This window comes from Sorex fumeus, unplaced genomic scaffold, assembly GCF_029834395.1.
Source record: "Sorex fumeus unplaced genomic scaffold, SorFum_2.1 ptg000019l, whole genome shotgun sequence".
NCBI classification, from domain to species: Eukaryota; Metazoa; Chordata; class Mammalia; order Eulipotyphla; family Soricidae; genus Sorex; species Sorex fumeus.
In genome coordinates, this window is record NW_026606076.1 from 21,300,804 (window position 1) to 21,323,713 (window position 22,910).

Here is a 22,910-nt window from a genome sequence, read left to right on the forward strand (position 1 = left end):
TGACTTTTGCAAAGCCTTCACTTTCCCCTAACTCCTTATTAAACATAGGAAAATTCATTCTCGACGAAGACGTATGTAGGGGTGTGGGAAGATTTTTACTCAACCCTCAAGCTTTGCTGTGTGAGAAAAATTTATCCTGGATTGAGGCCTCATAAATGAAATGACTGCAGGAAGATTTTGATGCAATTGCCATAGCTTTCTGAACAGGAAAATTCACAGTGGAGAGAAATCTCATAAGTGTAAGGAATGTGGAAAGGTGTTCAGTTTGTCTCCAGCCCTTACTGCGCATGTGAAATGTCATTTTGCAGTGAAAAACTACATCTGTCAGGACTGTGGGGAGGACTTTCCTGGATCCTCGGGCCTTATGCATAGGAGAATTCACACTGGAGAGAAGCTATATATAAATATACATATATATGTAAGAATATATATATATTTATGTAAGAACGTGGAAAGGGAATTATTCTCACCTGTAACTTTAAAGACAATCCTGGAGAAAATCCTGTACGTAAGGAATATAGGAAAGCTTGCATGTTCCCTCAAGTTTTAGTAAATATAAAAGTTATGTTGGATCAATCACTTCCTTGATAACAATGGCCGGCGTCAGAACAGGGCCCTTAGGTAAAACAATTTTAGTTTCAACAAGTAGGTGGGGGATAGATAGAAAAGTACAGTAAGGAAAGAAATAATCCTGTTATATGTGAAAGCTTCCTGTGATACTAGTACCGTAAGTGAAAGGTACTTGCTGATTATCCCCTGCACCATGGTTATGACAATGTCCTGGCATGTGGACTTCCCAGTATGTTAACTGGTAAATAATGGATCTTAGTGATAAGGCAAGGTGGAAGGAATTAAATAAGAAGTAAACAGGTACAAACATTGCATTTTGCTGGTTACTGTCACGACTCACCATGGTTTCATTCTTGGCTGTGACTCTGACTTGGCTCAGAGGCCCTGCTTTGCATAGATCATGGCAGAGATCAATCAGGATGCTGAGGTTAGCCTTTTTTGACGTTGTATACACAGCCAAACCTCTATTCTTCAGGCCCTTCTGTGTTATGTTCTGGGAGTCACATCCCACAGTGCTGTCCATAATTTGTGTCCAGGTAGAGCCACATGCAAGGAAGCACTTCATTCGCTGTAGCATATCTGCACTCATTGTATTCAGTTTTCCATTTGATTTACACAAACATTGAGGGTAAATGTTTTGAGACTTACACTTTGGAAGCAGTAAAATCCTAACAATCTCTTATACACCAAAATGGGACCATATAGAATCCAGATAATTGAACCTGAGTCAGCTGCGAACAAGGCAAACACCCTATCCACTGTGCTCTCGCTCCAGCCAACTAGCCTTCCACATTTACCTGCATTTTCCTAGTTGTTCTCTGCGCAGCTGGTGTCTGGCCCTTTAAGGCTGCTTGCAGAAGCGGAATTGACGTCACAGCAGGGCATTTACATGTTTGCGTGCAAGATGCTGGATCAGGCCTCCATTTGTTAAGCAGGTGAAGGGAGAAGAGGCTGTCTGTCCGTCGTGGAAGGGGTCTGTGAAGGCCGGTTTCGTGGCAGGACACTAGCGGCCTCCCGTGAGCACCCTGCACCGCACTTCCCAGTTTCTGCACTGAGGGGTGGAGCCAAGCCAGCTCTAAGGACACTTTTAAGCTTTTTCAACTGATATCCACACGGTTCCTGGTTCCTGCCGCCCTGCGTGGTTTTGTGGGGGACTCGGAGCTTTGGTGAGTGCAGTGGGGGCTGTGCTGGGGCGCAGGGGTCGCGGGTGTGAGTATGTGATTCTGGGGATCCCCTGCAGCTCCGCCGTGGGATGGTGGCAGGTGGGTGCGGGGCCGAGTGGGTGGGGCGGGCGCTGGGCAGTCCCTACCCTCCCAGCTCGGGACTGCGCTGGGCCCTGTCTTGGACGCTTTGGCCCCAACCTCACTGCTGTAGAAGCTGCAGGTTCACTTAGAGGACCTGAGAGATAGCACAGCGGTTAGGGCGTTTGCTTTGCATCTGGCCCACCCAAGATCGATCTCCAAGCTCGAACAGGACGGGGGCCTGAGCGCAGTTAGAAGTTTCTCGTCCATATCGCCGATGGTGCCTCCAAAACTATAAAAAAAAAAAAAAGGCCCTCCCGTTGATCGTCGATTTGCTCGAGCGGGCCCAGTAACATCTCCATTGGAGACTTTTATTGTTACTGTGTTTGGCATATCGAATACTCTCAGTAGCTTGCCGGGCTCTCCGAGAGGGGCGGAGGAATTGAACTCGGGTCGGCCATGTTGGCCGCTTGTAAGGCAAACGCCCTACCCGCTGTGCTATCGCTCCATATATATACATATATATATATATATATATATGTATATATATATATATATGTAAGGAGTGTGGCAAGGCCTTTGCTTATTTCACAATACTTTCGTGACACTGAATTTTTCATACTGGAGACAAACCTTATGTTTGTAAAGACTTTGGCAAAGCCTTCACTTTCCCCTAACTCCTTATTAAACATAGGGAAATTCATACTCGAAGAAAACATATGTAGGGGTGTGGGAAGATTTTTACTCAATCCTCAAGCTTTGCTGTGTGAGAAAAGTTTATCCTGGATTGAGGCCTTATATATGAAAGGATTGCAGGAAGATTTTGATGCAATTGGCATAGCTTTCTGAGCAGGAAAATTCGCAGTGCAGAGAAACCTCATAAGTGTAAGGGATGTGGAAAGGTCTTCAGTTTGACTTCAGCCCTTACTGCGCATGTGAAAAGTATTTTTGCAGTGAAACCTTATATCTGTCAGGAGTATGGGAAGGGCTATCCTGGATCCTGGGGCCTTATGCATAGAAGGATTCACACTGGAGAGAATCTCTATATAAATATATATATTTATATATATGTAAGAATATATATATTTATGTAAGAACGTGGAAAGCACATTATTCGCACCTGCGACTTTAAGGAGAATCCTGGAGAAAATCCTGTAGGTAAGGAATATAGGAAGGCCTTCATGTTCCCTCAAGCTTTAGTAAATATAAAAGTTATGCTGGATCAATGACTTCCATAATAACAATGGCCGGCGTCGGAACAGGGCCCAGAGGTAAAACAATTTTAGTGTCAACAAGTGGGTGGGGGATTGATACAAAAGTACAATAGGGAAGGAAATAATCCTGTTATGTGTGAAAGCTTCCTGTGATACTAGTACCAAAGTGAAAGCTACTTGCTGATTATCATCTAAAGCATGGTTATGATAATGTCCTGGCATGTGGACTTCCCAGTATGTTAACTGGTAAATAATGGTTCTTAGTGATAAGGCAAGGTGGAAGGAATTAAATAAGAAGTAAATAGGTACAAACATTGCATTTTGCTGGGTACTGTCAAGACCCACCATGGTTTCATTCTTTGCTGTGACTCTGACTTGGCTCAGAGGCCCTGCTTTGCAGAGGATCATGGCAGAGATCAACCAGTATGCTGTGGTGAGCCCTTTTGACATGGGATAGACAGCCAAACCTCCATTCTTCAGGCCCTTCTGTGTTATGTTCTGGTAGTTACATCCCGCTGTGCTGTCCATAATTTGTGTCCAGGTCAGCCACATGCAAGGAAGCACTTCACTCGCTGTAGCATATCTGCACTCATCGTATTCAGTTTTCCATTTGATTTACACAAACATTGAGGGTAAATATTTTGAAACTTACACTTTGGAAGCAGTAAAATCCTAACTATCTATTATACACCAAAATGGGACCATATAGAATCCAGATGATTGAACCTGGGTCAGCTGCGAACAAGGCAAACACCCTATCCACTCTGCTTTCACTCCAGCAAACCAGCCTTACAAATTTACCTGAATTTTCCTAGTTCTCTGTACAGCTGGTGACTGACCCTCTAAGGGTGCTTGCAGAAGCGGAAGTGACGTCACAGCAGGGCATTTACGTGTTTGCCTGCAAGACGCTGGGTCAGGCGTTCATTTTTTACGCAGGTGAAGGGAGAACAGGCTGTCCCGCGTATAAGGGGTCTGTGAAGGCCGGTTTTGTGGCAGGACACTAGCGGCCTCCCGTGAGCACCCCGCTCCACGCCTCCTGGTGTCTGTGTTAGGGTCCGAGCGCAGGACAGCCACACCTGTCAAGGAAAATTCTGAGACACCAAGTCCACACAAAAGCAAGAGGTTTATTCAAGCATGCTCAGGCTCACAGCGTGACCGCAAACAGTCAGGGGCTGAGAGCCCCGGGCCTCTTCAAAGGGGGCTTTTTATAGGGCATCTTCCCGTGCATTTCAGAAAGCCCATGCACAAGTCATCCAATACATTTGAACTACATTACATTAGAAGCTGCACACAGGCAGCCAATCATTTTGAACAAGCCATTAGCACCAGCCACTCTCTTCTGTACAGGTCACCAGGCCATCCCAACGGGCAGCTAATTAGGCCTTTTCTGACCTTATGGCCATATTAGGTGGATTCCAAAAACAGGGAAATACCTTATTAGGCCCTCTCTGGCCCTGTGACCTTATTAGGTGGATTCCGAGGGCAAGGAAATACCTCATTATGTCTTTTCCGGCCTTATGGTCTTTTTTGGCGAATTCCAGGGGCAACAAGAAGGTGGAGGTACTTGGTGCTGTCAACAGGACGCAGCTGCAGGGCAGGATATGGGCTGGGACTTGCTTTGCTAGGGCCCAATTGTCATGGGGCTATCTTTCATTCCCCCCTTTTCTTCTAGTAGGTCTTCTAATCCTAGAGACCTTCATTCTATAATGCCTGGTATTGCTGTTTCATCACTAATAGCTTGACCTCTCCCAGTCGGTTTTGTATAAATGCAAGCAGGCGACTAAGAAGGCAAGGGCCGATTGTCACTATTAGGAGGAGCAGAACGAGAGGTCCTGCTATGGCCTAAAGTAAAGTGGTCAGCCATGGGGACTTGTGGAATCATCCTTCGAACCAACCCTGCTGATCCAGCAGATGTTTCTCCCGGGCCTGTATTCTTTCTCTTCACTTGGCCATAGAGTCTCTGGCCACCCCAGTGTGGTCAGCATAGACACAACACTCCTCCCTTAGGGCCTCACATAAACCACCTTCCTTCAGGAATAACAAGGCCAGCCCTTGCGGGGGGCCCGCAAAACCACTCTCTGGCCCGCGGAGGTGGCCCTAGGATCCGTAGGTGCAGGGAAGGACCGACCGAATGAACACAAGACACAAGAGACAGAATGCAGCTCAGAAACAGAGAGAAAAAGGGACAGACTTTATTGGGGGCAATCAGGGTATATATCCATTAGTGAGGCAGCTACACTAAAGGTCGTGCCCATATATGGTTAGGAAGGTTTGTTTTCACCTATCATGCATTACAAGGTTTATGTGTATCTGGTACCAGACACGAGGTGATTACACAAAGGGCCATGTCCATATGATTTACCAGACATGAGGTAGATACACAAAGAGCCATGTCCGTAAAATTTACATGCATCACGTACCAGACACGAGATAGTTACTTCTTGTTATTACTAACAGCCATGACAGATGTTCTCTCAGGATAACCATACATCAAGATAACCATACATAGCACTGGTTTTGCCTCTTGCGGGGTCAAGTAGGTCAAGATGACCATACATAGCACAGGCTGTGCCTGCTGTGGGGTCGTAGGTCAGGATGACCATACAGGCACTTAGGCCTTGGTCAGTTAAAGGGCCAGCTTCCCACAAGCCCTCACCTATTTTGGAGGACTACTTATGACCAGGATGTTAGGCTTTTTTCAAGGCCGATATGGAGCCTTCGATCACATTTAGATCCTGATTAATAGCTATGTGCAGTGTTCCAGCTGTCTAGGGGCCTGGATTAGCGAAGCAGTTCCAGTACCTATCCCTGTGGCTACTCCCAATCCCAACAAAACTGCCAGGGTAAGGCTAACAGGCTCCCTCTGGAACCGAGTCTTTCCCAGCTGTACTTCTTTGAATTCCTCCCCAGGGTAGTAAGTCAGTCTGGGAAATATTCGTACCATTAAGCAGAAGTCCCGGCTGCTATTAAATATCTGGGTGGAGACGCACGGGGTCAGACCAGTGTTGCAGGTGCAGTGGGTACTGTTTGCTGGTAAGATGTACTGAGCCGAAGATGTGGGGGTTATAACCTGAGCACACCTGGAATCACCCTTTGCCAGCTTTCCTAGACAAGTTCCCTCTCCTGAGACCTGGACAAGTGTAAGCTTGTGGGTGGTACTCCAATCACAGCGGGTGGGATCATTCGTTTCTTGGGGTGATCCATTTACTGCCAGCCCCTCGTAGTATGGTGGCGCTGCACTCAAGCATAACCACAAGGAGACAGTTAGGTTTGGGTTGGAGGTGTTTAAAGCCTTATAACTCCCCTGGATCAGGTTATACAGCCGCTGCCCAGTGTGAGATGGAGGTGTAGATGGGGTCGGTGGGGTCCCGGTTACCCGTGGCGTAGTGGTTGAACTGCTAGTTGGGGAAGTACTCATGGGAGTAGTGGGGGATCGTTGTGGGGGCTAGAGGGGTCTACTTGTGACCGGACCTTGATCTGGGAGAACTCTATTTGGACCAATCGCCCCGTGGTCCACAGCCTCCTGTTTCAACCTAATGGTAAACCAGAATCCAGGGTCAGGATGGGAAAAGTCATGGACATAGATCCTTAGTCCCCAAGTTCTCCCTTTAAGCCACTGGAGAAGGTTTTCCTGCCTTTTGCTCTGGGTAGTGAAGGTGATGCTGAGGGTATTATAGGGGCCGCCCTGATTACAGCCCCTCAAGTTCCTTACACCGCTCCAGGCCCAAGCGACCTTGATCCAGTCCCATGAGGAGGCAGGCTTCCAGTAAGCTTGCCCTGTGGTCTCGCAACTGCAGGCCTTACAATACAGAGCCTCCAGCCCTCCACAAGTCCTTTTCCCTTAACGGTCTCTGCCATCTTTTGGACAGATATAGAATTGTTGCAGCCCGAGGCGACACCTTCTCGCCCTAGTCAAACACCCGATGGTTCCCCCTACTCCTGCATGGCCAGCATTTGCTCGGGAGTCAGCTCTGTCTGGTATTACTTCCTCCTCCCCCACATCCCAGGTGTCTAGTCCCAAGACAATCTGACACATATCTGGGCGCAAAGTGGGCCACCATGTCCTCGGAGTGTAAGTTCCCTTGACGGACCAGGCCACTTGTCCGGTAGGGGATACCATCTCCCAAGTCAAGTATTGGGGAGCGTGGGGATTACAGGTTATGGGGGGGGAGTCCACAGTCCTACCCACACGGCGGATACACAGTTTGAGGGGATTCTCAGTCTTCTCCAGCTTCCAGGCAGATTCGGTCAGAGGGGTAGGTTTGAGGTGAGAGGCATCGATCCATGCGGCGATGTCATCGACTTTCACGGCAGTCGGGGTGGTCAGGATCACCAGTTAGGGTCCCTTCCACCGAGGTTCCAGAGTCCGGACTTGGTGTCGGTGGATGTAAACCGTGTCCCCAACCTGGTACCAGTGTGGCACCTGCAGGTCACCAGGCTGATACGCGGTGGCCAACTGCTTCCAGACCGAGTGTTGGACTGTTTCAATTGTTTTCAGCCTGGCAATTAGAGGGTTAGACAAAGGGATCATGCCATCAAATAAATTCAAGTCCCTCACCGGAGGGGGAGTTCCATGTAGGATCTCAAAGGGGGTCAGGTTTAGCAAAGTCGGGGAAGGGGTGTTTCGGGCTCAGAACAGGGCATAAGGTAGGAGCATGGTCCAATCTTTCCAGCCAGTTTCTACAGCTAGTTTAGTTAAGGTCTCTTTTATGGTTCTGTTCATCCTTTCTACCTGTCCTGAACTCTGGAGTCTATATGCACAATGCAATTTCCAGTTTATCCCCAGTGCTTTAGCTAGTCCCTGACTTACTCGGGCCACAAAGGCCGGCCCATTGTCAGACCCTATAGTATGGGGAAGACCAAACCTGGGGAAGATTTCTTCCATAATCTTCGTCACTACTACTTTTGCAGTTTCTCCCTTTGTCAGGTAGGCCTCGGACCATCTTGAGAAAGTGTCCACCATCACAAGTAGATACTTGAATCCATATCTAGCCAGAACTATTTCTGTGAAGTCGATCTCCCAATACTGCCCCGGTCGGTCCCCCCGAGTCTTGTCCCTGCACTAACTACCATACCTGCTGGGTAGGCATTAACCTTTTGACAAGCCTCACAGTCCGCTACTATTGCCTTGGCCAATTGTTGTTCCTCCTCAACGGTCAGGCCAAAGGTCTGGGTTTTCAGTAATTCAGCTATTTTCTGGGGTCCCAAGTGAGTGAGTTTGTGAAGAGTCTGTAAGTAAGTCAAGGCCTGCTGGTGGTCGTCCCCCTCATGCCCGTCACCGCTTTGATGTGGAGACTCTGCCTCTTGTCCATCATCCCTCAATTCTAGCCCTTCCTCGGCCACCTGGATTGATGCAGCCGGGGAGAAGGCAACTGCCCAGCGGGCTTGTTCGTCTGCCTTGTGGTTCCCAGTGACCACTGGGTCTGATCCCCGCTGATGACCCGGGAAGTGGACGATGGCTATTTCAGCAGAGAGGAGGACTGCTGCCAGGAGTCGTAAAATCTCAGGCTTGTTCTTGATCTCTTTCCCAGCTGATGTCAAAAGGCCCCGCTGCTGGTAAATGGCCCCATATATGTGGGCAGAGGCAAAGGCATACCGACTGTCAGTATAAATTGGAGTTCTCTTACCTTCTGCCAGTTTCAATGCTTTGGCCAGGGCAATGAGCTCGGCCTTCTGAGCCGAGGTTCTTTCAGTTAACTTTTTGGTCCAAATGGTAGCTTCATTACTCACCACGGCTGCCCCCGCCCTCCTCCTTCCATCCTGGAGAAAGCTGCTCCCATCTGTGTACCAGGTAACATCCGGGTTCTGCAGGGGCTAGTCATTTAGATCTCGCCTGACTCCCGTCTCTTCGGCTAGGATGTCTTGGCAAGTTGTAAGACTGGTTCCTGCTGTTTATCGGGTAATAGGGTGGCGGAGTTCAGGATGGAAGGGGAACCGAAAGTTACTCGGTAAAGACCAACAGGATGCTTTGATAGTATGTAATGCGGGCGTTTGTGAGCCGCCTGTCGGGTGGCTGGCGAACCACACTCTCCAGTGTGTGTGGAGCTATCAGCATCACTTTCTGTCCTAGTGTCAGCTTGTCTGCGTGTTTTACCAAGAGGGTCACAGCTGCTATTGCCTTCAGGCACCGGGGCCATCCACTAGTGACAGGATCCAACCTTTTTGACAAATAGGCCACCGGCCTTTTCCATGGTCCCAAAGTTTGAGTCAATACACCCTTGGCTATCCCTCCTTTCTCATCCAAATAGAGGGTAAAGGGCTTTTCTACGTCAGGAAGGGCCAATGCTGGTGCGCTGATCAAAGCCTTCTTGATATCATCAAATGCCCTCTGTTGCCCCCACTCAAAGGGAATATCATTTTTGGTAAGATGGCACAGAGGCGTGGCTAGGGAGGAAAACCCGGGGATCCACAGTCAGCAAAATCCTGCCGTCTCTAGAAATTCCCTTAGCTGACGGCGGGAACTGGGGGCAGGGATCTGGGTTCCCATCTTTTTCCGGGCCTCTGTGAGCCAGCGATGCCCACCCCGAATCTTATAGTCCAGCAACGTTACCTCTCTCTTGCATAGCTGAGCTTTTCGAAAAGAGGCTCGGTATCCGAGTCTAGTCAGCTCGGCGAGCAGTCTGTGTCCCGCACTCACAGTCCTCAGATTCGGCCGCCAGCAACAGATCATCTATGTACTGTAACAGGGTTATGTCTGGGTTTCCCCAGCGTAAGGCGTTCAGGTCCTTATGGAGTGCCTCATCAAAAATGGTGGGGGAGTTCTTGAACCCCTGTGGTAGTCGCGTCCAGGTGAGTTGACCTGAAATCCCCATTTCGGGGTCAGTCCATTCGAGAGGCTGGCTGGAAGGATGCAAAGGCAGACTTAAAAAGGCATCTTTTAAGTCCAAGACAGTATACCAAGTTTTGTTCGGCCCCAAAGAACTGAGGAGATTATGAGGATTCGGCACATTGGGGGTGGATATCTTCTACTCTGCTATTTACCTCCCGGAGATCCTGTACAGGGCGGTAATCCCCTGTCCCCGGCTTCTTGACCGGGAGCAGAGGTGTGTTCCAGGCTGATTGACAGGGCACTAGCACCCCCTGCTGGTATAATTTATGAATGTGAGGTTTGATCCCTTCCCTAGCTTCTTTGCTCATCCGGTATTGACGAATCCACACTGGGGTGGCAGTGGCTCTGAGGGTCACCACCACTGGAGGTTGCTGGGTAGCTAGGTCAATCCCCGCCGTTTCTGCCCAGGCCTCAGGAAACTGTCTTAACCAGGAATCCGCTTCCTTCAACAGGGGCCCGTGCTAGGTCGCGGCCTGATACAGTCAGTATTCTTCATCTGCCCTCAGGGTTAGTATGGTAGTCACTGGGGTATCGTCCAATTCCACTGATCCAACTAATGGATTCCGGAATGTTACCTTGGAGCCCGTTGGGTCAAAGGCGATATTGGCCCTTAATTTGGTTAGCAAGTCTCTTCCCAGTAAGGGAGCAGGGCAATTTGGTATGACCAAGAATGAATGCTGGATCTCTCTTTTTCCCAAATTCATGATCCGTTTGGTGGTCCAGGGTCGGTAGCTGCTGTCGTTTGCCCCATGAACTAGAGATTTCTTTGTTGACAGTTTTCCTAGAGGTTTTTGCAGCACCGAGTGCATTGCCCCCGTGTCTACTTCAAAGTCAATGGGGGTCCCCTCCACTTCAAACTTTCCCCTGAGCTCACAGAGGGGGTCCGAGCTCCGACGACCCTAGTCATCAAGGGCCAGCAAGTTTACAGGCTTTTCTCCTTTCCTTTTCTGGGGGCACTCGCGGGCCGAATGCCCAAACTCTTTAAGCGCATTGGTCTGACTGCAGTCGCGGGCGTGGGGTCTTGAATTCCTGCCCCAAGGGTCAACAGGACCCCTTGGGAGGCCCTCTAATTTCTCCCCTGCTTGGCTGCAACATAGCGGCTTGTATCTTTGTCACCTCCTGGTCCCTCTGTCTTTCCCTTTTCTCCTTTCTCAACTCTCTCTCGCGTTCCCTTTCTTCCCTCTCTTTCTCCTTTCTTCTCTCTCTTCTGGGGTCTCCCTCTTGTGATACACCTTATCTGCTTCCTTAACTAGGTCCCACAAGGTCAGATCCTGGATCCCGTCTAGTCTTGGTAGTTTTCTCCAAATGTCTGCAGCGAACTGTCGAATAAAAGCTATGACCACCGACCCCTTATGCTCTTCACATTCGGAGTCGAAGGGTGTGTATCTCCGGAAGGCTTCCATGAGCCTTTCCAAGGAACCTACTGGGGGATTCATCAGGACTCTGACTCACTTCCCTTACCTTAGCCAAATTAGTGGGGCGCCTGGAGGCTCCCCGGAGACCCGCCAACAGAATCTGGCCATAATTGGACAGATGCTCCCTACCTTGTAAGGTGTTGAGTCCCAATTGGGGCGACGCAGCAGGAACTGATCCTCAATGACGTTAGGGAGTGCGGTCGGTCTCCCATCATCTCCTGGAACATTCTTGCCGGCTTCCAGAAGAATCCGGTCCCATTCCTTGGTGGTGAAGAGAGTGTCCAGAAGTTGCTGACAGTCGTCCCAGGTAGGCTGGTGGGAGTGGCAGATAGACTCAACCAGCCCAGCCAACCTGGGGGGTTCCTCGTAAAAAGTGGGATTGTTATTCCGCCAGTTATAAAGATCCGAGGTAGAAAAGGGCCAACATTGTAAAGTTTGCAACCACCCCCCTCATGTCCATCGTCTATCATGGGACCGTATGGACGCAGAGGGAGAGCAACTGTTTCTTAGAGATGAGACTCGACCAGTTCAGGGTCCTCCTGTGGAGCTTGTCGTCGCCGTGCACGGGTGCCTTGGCCCGGGGGCTCAAGTATTCCCGACCAGGCTGGAAGAGTTTGGGCTTGTCCTCCCCTGTCCTTAGCGGACGTCGTAGGGGGCTCCAGCTCCCTCCCCAACGCATTCTGCCCCGCTCCTCCTGCCTGCGGGGGAGGAGCCGGAGCCGGGTCTCCCACTGCTGCAAGGGGGAGATCTGGGAATATGTGTGGCACAGCTGGATAAGGGGGAGGAGCAGGCGGGGTGGAATCCAAAAGAATAAGGTCCCCCTGCGACTCGGGGAGAATCGGGGCTGACGGGATCTGCGGTCTGGGGTTAGTGGGCGGCGAAGGCGTTTCTCCCTGGACCATGAGGACCTTGGATTCTTCTTTCGGTGTCTGTTTGGAAAGAAACGGCTTTACCCAGGGAAGGGGGTTCTCACAAAGGTCCCTCCAAAGAAGAATATAGGATTGTTGGTCAGGGTGACCAAGTGGGTCAGGTCTGAAAATAACGTCCTGTACTGCCCGGACCAAGTCCAGGTCGAACGCTCCATCCGCCGGCCACTCGACTCCGAAGGTCGGCCATTCGGCCGAACAGAAGGTCCGCCACTTTCCTTTCTGAATGAAATAAGAGAGGTTAGATCCTCGCTTGCGGACCTCCGACCAGTGGTCCAGAGTAAGGGAAAGAGGAGTTGAGAGGGTCTGCCCCATGGCCAGTGGGGAGACTTCAGAGAGGAAGAGATAAAGACAAAGAGAGAGAAGGAGACAGGAAGTCACACAGCGACCCAGGAGGGTCATCCACAGACATTCCAAGGGAAGAAGTCTTCCAGCTGTTGGAAGGGGTACTGGTAAAAACATCACTGTCACGCTCTCTGTCTGGAAGGAGGCCTCCGTGTCTCCTTCCGCCCAAACGAAGCCTTCGGGTGTCCCCAGGGTTCTATCACCACTGGGGCATCCCCCAGGGTCGTGGCCTCTGGTCTCAGAACACGTCTGTTCGCCACAGCGAGAGGGCCCTCTCGGAACCGATCTGACAGCCACTGCGAGAATCCCCTGACAGGTCGACACACACACACCGATTTAGCGATCGCTGAGTACGGGCGCTTTACTCACCCCAGAACGTCTTGTCAGGGAGGTCTTGATCAGGTGGGCAAGGGTTCTTTTGCTCCCAATCCCGGGTGAGCCCCCAGATGTTAGTGTTCGAGCGCAGGACAACCATACCTGTCAAGGAAAACTCTGAGAGACCTAGTCGATGCAAAAGCAAGAGGTTTATTCAAGCATGCTCGGGCTCACAATGTGACCGCAAACAGTCAGTGACTGAGAACCCCGGGCCTCTTCAAAGGGGGCTTTTTATAGGGCATCTTCCCGCGCATTTCAGAAAGCCCGTGCACAAGTTATCCAATACATTTGAACTATTACATTAGAAGCTGCACACAAGCAGCCAATCATTTTGCAACAAGCCATCAGCACCAGCCACTCTCTTCTGTACAGGTCACCAGGCCATCCCAACGGGCAGCTAATTAGGTCTTTCCTGGCTTTATGGCCATATTAGTTGGATTCCAAAAACAGGGAAATAACTTATTAGGCCCTCTCTGGCCCTGTGGCCTTATTAGGCGGATGAGGCTTAAGTCTCATAAACATGACAATGCCCAGGAGTATATAGTATCTGCATTCAATTAACTCTGAAGTTACAAAAGCATAATATTGTCTTCCTTTGTCTATACAAAGCCGAGGGCTGCGGGCATGGCCATCTCAATCCTCCCAGCACAATCTTTCCAACCTAGGACTGCACTGGTCCTTGTCCAGGAGCAAAAAAGGATACTTGTCTAAAGTAAACTGTAGAGGATATAAAGGAAAGAGAAAGTTAACATTTCACTTACAAATACAAAATCCAGAGATCTCTGAAGAATCTGACTTTACAATTCACAGGTTGTGGTTATGGGAAATGGGTGATTAATGCATAGGGGAAGCAGAGCACAGGGAAGTTAAAGATGAATACTAAGGAAATGGGAGTAATTGGGATGGGTGTTACTCAGTAAGCCTCAGTTTCTTGTAGCAGAGGAGAAATGATGAACCAATGTTAAACCTAAATTGTTTAGAACTAGAATCCAACCAGCATAAAGGGATTTGTTTTTTTTTAAGCAAGAAAGTTTTGGTTTTCCAGGAGTAGGGACATTTGCTCAGGAATCCCACTGGGTGTGCTAGGAGCACATTTACTTCGGGCCGGAACCATAGTACAGTGAGTAAGGACTTAAGCATCCAAGTAATCGACCCAGGTTCTATCCCCCGCATCCCATATGGTCTGTACCAGAGTGATTGCTGCGTGTAGAGCTAGGAGTAAGCCCTGAATCTGCAGGTTGTGGCCCTGAAAAAAAATCACACTAAGTCACACTTAAATATACACATATATATGCACAAACAATGGTGAAAGAACAATAGGGATTCAGGAGAAACTGTGAGTTTCTGTAGCAGAGATAGATCAAAAATAGGGGATTATTTTTTCTTTTTTGGATCACACCTGGCGATGCACAGGGATTACTCCTGGCTTTGCACTCAGGAGTTACTCCTGACAATGCTCAGGGGACCATATGGGATACTGGGAATCTAACCCGGGTTGGCCGCGTGCAAGGTAAACGCCCTACCTGCTGTGCTGTCTCTCCAGCCCCAAGAATAGGGGATTTTTAAGGACCAGAAATTTGACTCTTTTAATGTTTCATTCTCGAATTTGTCTTTGTACATCATTTCCGCCCCCTTCGGTAGAATTTGCCTTTTTTCTTGTTATATTTTTCACCACAGCCTACAGTGCTCAGTGTTTACTCTTGTCTCTAAGCTCAAGGATCATTTGACAAGATTCAGGGTAGCATTGTGTGTCTAGATATCATTGGTTCTATGGTGACAACTGCAGAATCAGGGGACTTATCCTTACGCCCAGGCCCCCAGTGTGTGACCGACCAGTCCAGCATTTGCCTTTCCACTCCTTTATTTGAGTCCATCCCCCTTGCAGCACAGATTCACCTGGATGGCAAAAAGGTTCTCAGTGCCTAGAGTCTGGCTCTTTAAGGCACCTTATGGAAATGGAAGTGATGTCATAAGTGTGTCATGGTTCATTTTCCATCCCTGACACAGACACTGGGGCTTTTGCTCACTTGGCAAAGGACAAGTAAATTTGCACCTCATCCTGGAAGGGGGACTCTGAAGGCGTATTTTGTGGCAGGATTCGAGAAGCCTCCTGTGAGCACCCCACACCTTCCCATTTCCATCCTGTGAGCGGAGGGGCTGAGCCAGATTGCGGGGCATTTTTGTGCTGGTTTTTCACTTGTTCCCTGAGGTCCACGTGGATTCTGAGGTGCAGTGGATGCTGTAGGGGAATACAGAGCTTTGGAGGTGCCGTGGGGGCTGTATCAGGGTGCAGAGGTCACAGTTGTGAGTGCGTGATACTGGGGGGCCTTTTTGTCCACGATCATCTCCAGCTCTGGGATGAGGCAACAGTAGGTGAATGTGGGACTCAGCCAGGGGCTTGGCCGTCCCAACCCTCCCAGCAATCCCATGTTTGAACCATCGGCCCTAAGCTCGCTTCTGTAGAATCTCCAGATTTGAGGAGCAGAGCTTCAGCCCCTCCACCTAATGGCAGGAGACCTGTTGCTTGTCATCTTCATTTTCTGCCGTGAGATCCCGGTTCATGCGGGGGATGGAGGGAGGTGGACTTGCAGGTGGCTGAGGTTTGCCAATGAAATTGTATTGGGGGGGCTATTTTTGTTTCTTTAGATTTTGGGGGGGAGAGAGGGCACATACGCGAAGATGCTCATGACTTACTTGAGTCTCTAAGCTCAGGTATTATCCCTGGCGCTGCTGGGGGCCATATGTGATGGAGAGGATTCATTGGTTCATCTAGTCAATCACCCAATTCACATTATTGCCTTCTAACTACAATACTGGTGTTCTTTCTCTGGATCATGAATTTCAGCTCCCTCACATCAAGCTGCAAAGCACCTGTGACTCTTCATCTCTCCCTGAGCAGACAACACCTCGAGCCTCCTATTGATCCGCAGAACAACAGTGACAAGAGAAGATGGTGACGCGGCTTCTGATAAACCGTTCCCAGGTAGGAGTAGACGGATAGAATGACATGAGGTAGTACCAGGAGTGCCCAGGCTTCCTGAGCCTTCTGTTTTGGGTTTCTTTTGGACAGATTCCAAGATGAGACTTCCAATCGGACCGTCCCATTCTGCTGTTTGAAGCTGCTTTTGTATATGTTTGTTTTGTTTGATTTGGCTTTGGGGCCGACCCAGTGGTGCATGAGGAGTACTCAAAGCTCAGTACTCAATGCTCATTCCTGACAGTTCTAGGTGACCAATGGGATGCTGGAGGTCCAAAGGTTTCATTTTGGGTGTTCTGTTTTATTAGGGGTGGCAGAGCAAGGATTCTCGCAATCATTCCTTGTGCTGCACTCTTGCATTGCCCCTGGCAGTGCTTGTGGGACCATATGGGATGTCAGGGATTGCTAGTTCTACATTCTGTCCTGTTACACCAACCTGCTGCTTCGGCTTCTTTTGCATTGTTTTTGTCATCAGCTCTCCTCTTGACTCTGTGCTCTGGATTCACAAGTGACAGGCCTCAGAGTACCCTGGGGTGTGTTGACCCCGTTTGGGCCCTGGCAACTACAGTGACTTGGGCCCCCAGACTTGCTTTTCTCCTGTTTTGTCCTTCCTACTTTGGAGAGACTACCTGCTCGGTCATATAGTCTTACGTTCACATAATCTTGGTGTGGATTTCTGGGCATGCTCTGATCCCAAGGAGAAAGAGCCAAGGATCTCTGAGGCCAGTAGAGATGTTTGGGTAAAGAAATTTCTACCTTCTTTGAGCGGGATTTGGGGCGGTCCTGAGCAGTGAGTTCCTACAGGCACACATGCCATGCACTGCTCTAAGTAGTTGTCTATATGGACTGTCAAGTTCTCAATCCTAGTGGTCATGTGCTGTGGGTGTGCAGTGGTGAGCATGCAGTGTTTTTTACTACACCCAGGGATAGTCTTTTGGATCGTACAAGTCTGTGATCAGGTGATCCTCTCTACAGTGCTCACTGGACCAGTGGTGCTCGAATTGGCCCTGGGGTTACCAGGAAAGGCAGATACATCCAAGAACCTTCTGAATGACGTCCTCCCATTTTAGCAGATCCAGGTGCCTTATGTGATTTCTGGGGCCCATCAGCCATGCGTGTGCTTGGAGGCTGGTTCATTCGGAGGGTAGAGGCCCAGCGACAATATAGGACCCTGGGTCCTGGCCTCAGAATAGTAAGAATGAGGCTAAGATGTATTCTGACTCCCACCCTCTCCGTTTGCTGACTCAGGACACAGTGACCTTCAATGACGTGGCTGTGAACTTCACCCTGGAGGAATGGTCATGTCTGGAGGCCTCTCAGCGGAAGCTCTACAGTGACGTGATGCTGGACACCTACCAGCATCTGCAGGCTGTCGGTGAGAGAAATGTGGAGCCAACCGTGTCTGAAGAGACCCACGTGGGCTCCCTGGGGTTGGGAGGCAGCTGAGTGTCCAACAGTAGCTCTGTGACACGCTGGTATATTGGACAGCCGTGCAGTAGCTCTTCTCTCTCTCTCTTTTTTTTTTTAGGGTTCACCTGTGTATACTCAGGGCTTACTCTCAGCTTTGTTCTCAGGAATTACTCTTGTGGGGTTGCCAGACCCTATGGGGTAATTCAGATCAACCCGTTTCGACTGTGTCCATAGGAAGATCGATCCCTATCTGCCCAGTTATCGCTCAGGTCCTTTAAATAGATCCATCCATTGTTGTATCAATTTACTTTGTATACTACACGAACTTTTGTATGTTTAATTGGTTTTGCTGTTGCTTTGTTTGGGGGCACAGTCCACAGTTCTCCTGGCTCTGTGCTAAAGGATGACTCCTAAGAGTGCTCAGGGGCCATGGGGTACCATGGACTGAAACCTCTTTGCAACTTAAAATGTTGGTGCCTCACCCCCAGTACTTTTGCACCAGTCAGTAAACGGTCTTTGCATTTTCTTTTTTCCTTAGGGATTAGGGATTATTCCTGCCTGTGTATTCAGGATCCACACCTGGCCTTGCTTCAAGACCGTATGGGCTGCCTGGGATCACACCCACATGTGTGTGCAGCGCTTCTGTCTTATCTGCTGTACTATCTCTTTCCATTCGGAGAGTCCGGCAAGCTACCGAGAGTATTCGATATGCCAGACACAGTAACAACAAAGTCTCCAATGGAGACGTTACTGGGCCCGCTCGAGCAAATCGATGATCAACAGGAGGGCCTTTACTTTACTTTTACTTTTATCTCTTTCCCACCACAGGGAATTTGATATCTCGTCTCTCAACTCATTAGACGCTGCCCTATTTCACTACTTTGATTTAATTCTAATGGTTCTTGTGACACTTCAGCAGAACTTAGGGTTTGCTCCTGGACTCTGCACTCAGGGATCACTCCTGGCTGGCATGAGGTACCCTAGGAGATATCTGGTATCGCAACTGCATTGTCCGTGAGAAACTCCTGCTGTGCTCTCTTTCTGGATACATTTTCTAGCTTAAAAAAATAAGGGTCTCTTGCCACCCTTGACCATTTCCAGATTTATTATGCATTTAGTTTTACTGAAATTCGTGATGAGTTCATGAGGGCCTCAGGAAACTTCATGTGCTGCTGGGCCTAGAAACACAGTACAGGGAGGAAAGTGATTTTCTTGCAAGCGGCGCACATTGGTTAAATCCCCTGCAACCCATGTCATTCCTGAGCACCAGCAGCAGTGATTTATGAATACAGTGTCAGGAGTCACCCCTGAGCATTGGCAGGTGAGACCCCAAACAATACAAAAACCAACAACATATTATGCTGAACGTCCCCCTGTCGGCCATACACAAGGCCAGGTCTAGAGTATTTGTGATATTTTCTTGGGTCTTAACTCTTGAATAAGTAGAAATATGTAGCATTTTGGAAATGAACATTCTGTTCATGCTTTTCAGATATTTGCCCAGTTATATCAGGAAAACATGGGGATTTACCTGTCACCTTTTCCCTGTGACTTATCCATGCCTCTGTCTCTGTCGGGGCAGGGCACTCTGGGATGAAGCCTGTGGTGATCTCCTGGCTGGAAGGAGGAGCCCTGAGGTCGGGGAGGAGAGGCATGTGTGCGGGTGAGTGTCTGAGTACCCTTCCTGGCTCAGGCCCTGTGCAGTGTATGGGTGCGCTGAGCATGTAGGAAACATGCTGCTGAGACTGGGGACTCACTCTCTGCTCTTCATTCACCTTGACTGTAAGTCACAGAACAATCCTATAATTTGCTTCCATGTCTTTCGAATAAGTAAGACCATAACAGAGCTAGTTTGAATCTGAACGATAGTACAGCAGGGAGTGCCTTGCAGTGCCTGAAGGTGATCTCTTCAATAATGTGTTCAATAACCTGGTTCTCCTAACATTACCAGGTCTGCTCAAAAACAAAAACAATACCTAGTGTAGAGTTGCCAAGATCCTCACAGTTTTCCGCTATCGAATCTTTTCTTTAGTGTGGGACTCTTTGGACTTTGAGAACAACAGAAATGTACTCTTAACTACAGGCATCATTTTGCTACATTTTTGGACAAGTGCTTGAACTGCATATTTTGTTCAGTTTCAGAACTGAATCCGCGGCTTCAGGATTTGGCATTACAGCACTTTGATTTGGGAATGGGGTCCGCAATTAAGAGTGAGTTGGTAAGATTCCCTAATTCAGAATAAATATTATTATGCCAGCAGGAGTGGACCAAGTATGTGATTGTTAAGATGGAAGGCTGGGAATGGCAGGAAGGAATTCCAAAGCCTTATGCTTGGAGTAGAGGACCCTTAGATACAAGAGGTGCTGAAACCAACCATGTATAAAAATAATGTGAGTTTTTATTTGCTTGAGAGTGGTAGTTGTTTAGAAAGCTAATTTGTGCGCCCTAGAGATGGTGCAGAGAGAAATATACTTGCTTTGCACAGAGATGGATGGTCCTTACCCAGCACGCCTTATAGACACCATAGACCCACAGAACTGATCCTAGATACTGCGTGGTGTGCTCCTCCGCCCACCCAACCCCCAATAAATAGAAACTTCAAAACAGAAAGAACAAAAAAATTTGTTGATTGTGAAAGCAATAACTTGTGGTGAGAGCTTAGCAATGGCCACGTGGTCTGTCTCAGCTGTGTGATGATACAGCGTAGTAGTCACCCCTGCATCAGAGGTTCCACTCTGAGCTTTAACCAAACCCACTGTGGATGTATTTCATTTTCTCTTGAAATGGATGTGTCCATTTTCTATAGAAGGAATTATTTCTAGTTGTTTTCCTTCATTAATTTAAAGTGGGGAAAGTCACAGAATTTACTGACTCTCTATCCATCAATTTTGTGCGTCCAATTTACAGCAACATGAAGTTATTCAATAGTAAGACAATTCATATGTCAGTAATTGCATTTGTGCAGTGCATTTGTGTGAAACCACATCTGAAGGGCTCAGTTTTTTTGACAGGAAGACTCAGTGAATAAGTCAATAATTACAATCCTCTGTTGTTCTACAGGAAAGCTGCCACCCAGAGTGGAGTGTCTCTGATCCTGCACTGTATAATAATGTCTCGAGTGACCAATCCTGCCCTCAGCCCCATGAGGAGGACGAGACAGGCGGGATGTCTTCTGAGGGTGATCAGAATGGCGAGAGCTACCTCACTCTGAAGAAGCCCTCTCCTGGAAAAAGTTCCTTGGAGTGTGTTATTCTCAGTTCAGAGACACAAAATTCCCCACTGGGTCACCTGCTAGGGAGAGAAGCACTGTTTATAGTGAGTCCCTCACAGCGACATACCCTCAACCACAGTCAACGTGAGCAGAACCCATCTATGTGTATGGAATGTGGGGGAGTCTCCCCATGTTCTCAGCACTGTGGTGTTCCCTTAGAAAACCACAGTGGACATAATCCCCAGAAAAGTCAGCCCCAAGAACAAAGTGTGAGTCAAGGGTTACTCCATCATGACTATATGAATATAAATTCAGGAGCGAAACCTTTTGCATGTGAAGAATGTGTGAAGGCCTTCGATCACTCATCACATCTTATTATGCATAGGAGAATTCATACAGGAGAGAAACCTCATGAATATCAGACATGTGGGAAGGCCTTTATTCAGTCCTCTAGTCTTAATAGACCTATGAAAACTCATAGTGGAGAGAAGCCTTATATAAGTCAGGAGTGTGCTAATGCCTTTACTCGATCCTCAGGCATCAGTATACATAGAAGTATTCACACTGGAGAGAAACCATATATATGTCAGGAATGTGGAAAGGCCTTTACTCAATCCTCAGGCCTCAGTATACATAGGAGAATTCACACTGGAGAGAAAACGTATATATGTAAGTAATGTGGGAAGATGTTTGCTGTAGCCTCAAATCTTAGTGTACATAGCAGAATTCACACTGGAGAGAAACCGTATATATGTAAGGAATATGGAAAGGCCTTTGCTAGAGCTTCAAGACTTACTGTACATAGGAGAATTCACACTGGAGAGAAACCGTATATATGTAAGGAATGTGGGAAGGCCTTTGCTAAAGCTTCAAAACTTACTGTACATAGGAGAATTCACACTGGAGAGAAACCATATATATGTAAGGAATGTGGGAAGGCCTTTGCTGAATCCTCAAGACTTACTGTACATAGGAGAATTCACACTGGAGAGAAACCATATATATGTAAGGAATGTGGAAAGGCCTTTGCTGTAGCCTCAAGACTTAGTGTACATAGGAAAATTCACACTGGAGTGAAACTGTTTATATGTGAGGAATGTGGAAAGGCCTTTGCTGTAGCTTCAACACTTAGTGTACATAGGAGAATTCACAGTGGAGAGAAACCGTATATATGTAAGGAATGTGGAAAGGCCTTTGCTAGAGCTTCAAGACTTACTGTACATAGGAGAATTCACACTGGAGAGAAACCGTATATATGTAAGGAATGTGGAAAGGCCTTTGCTGTAGCCTCAAGACTTAGTGTACATAGGAAAATTCACACTGGAGTGAAACCGTTTATATGTGAGGAATGTGGAAAGGCCTTTGCTGTAGCTTCAACACTTAGTGTACATAGGAGAATTCACAGTGGAGAGAAACCGTATATATGTAAGGAATGTGGAAAGGCCTTTGCTTTGGCCTCAAGACTTAGTGAACATCGGAAAATTCACACTGGAGAAAGACCCTATGTTTGTAAGGAATGTGGAAAGGCCTTTACTTTGTCCTCAAGACTTACTGTGCATAGGAAAGTTCACACTGGAGAGAAACCATATATATGTAAGGAATGTGGGAAGTCCTTTGCTGAAGCCTCAAGCCTTCGTGGACATAGGAGAATTCACACTGGAGAGAAACCGTATATATGTAAGGAATGTGGGAAGTCCTTTACTGAAGCCTCAAGCCTTCGTGTACATAGGAGAATTCACACTGGAGAGAAACCGTATATATGTAAGGAATGTGGGAAGTCCTTTACTGAAGCCTCAAGTCTTCGTGTACATAGGAGAATTCACACTGGAGAGAAACCATATATATGTAAGGAATGTGGGAAGGCCTTTGCTAGAGCTTCAAGCCTTACTGTACATAGAAGAATTCACACTGGGGAGAAACCGTATATATGTACAGAATGTGGGAAGGCCTTTGCTACAGCCTCAAACCTTAATGTACATAGGAGAATTCACACTGGAGAGAAACCGTAATATATGTAAGGAATGTGGGATGTCCTTTGCTGAAGCATCACACCTTTGTGTACATAGGAGATTTCACACTGGAGAGAAACCATATATATGTAAGGAATGCGGAAAGGCCTTTACTTCATCCTCACAATTAACTGTACATAGAATTCACAGTGGAGAGAAACCGTATATATGTAAGGAAAGTGTGAAGTCCTTTGCTGAAGCCTGCTGATTTTCACCCGGGCTACACCTATGCCAGTGTTCTTGTGCTTGGAATTGCTTGTGTATTAACTTGTAAATAATGGGTCATGGTGATGAAAATAAGGAGGAAGGTGACTGAATAAACCGGTACAGAAACACCCTCCTGCTCAGAGCTGTCATTTCTCACTACTCTGTTATTGTTTGCTATGC

The 22,910-nt window shown here is 48.1% G+C and overlaps 1 protein-coding gene and 1 pseudogene across 1 annotated transcript; one reads left to right on the forward strand and one right to left on the reverse strand.

Annotated features, from left to right (window-relative positions):
* LOC130022012 (uncharacterized) overlaps window positions 1-12,510 on the reverse strand; it is a 32,843-nt pseudogene extending 20,333 nt beyond the window's left edge.
* Window positions 12,511-21,341: 8,831 nt separating this feature from the next.
* LOC130022394 (zinc finger protein 345-like) lies at window positions 21,342-22,463 on the forward strand (the record flags this gene model as incomplete). The annotated part of the gene is made up of 2 exons (XM_056113145.1): window positions 21,342-21,536; window positions 21,621-22,463. Coding segments are annotated over 2 exons (1,038 nt in total), but the record flags the coding sequence as incomplete, so codon positions are not given.
* Between the last annotated feature and the right edge of the window lie 447 nt (window positions 22,464-22,910).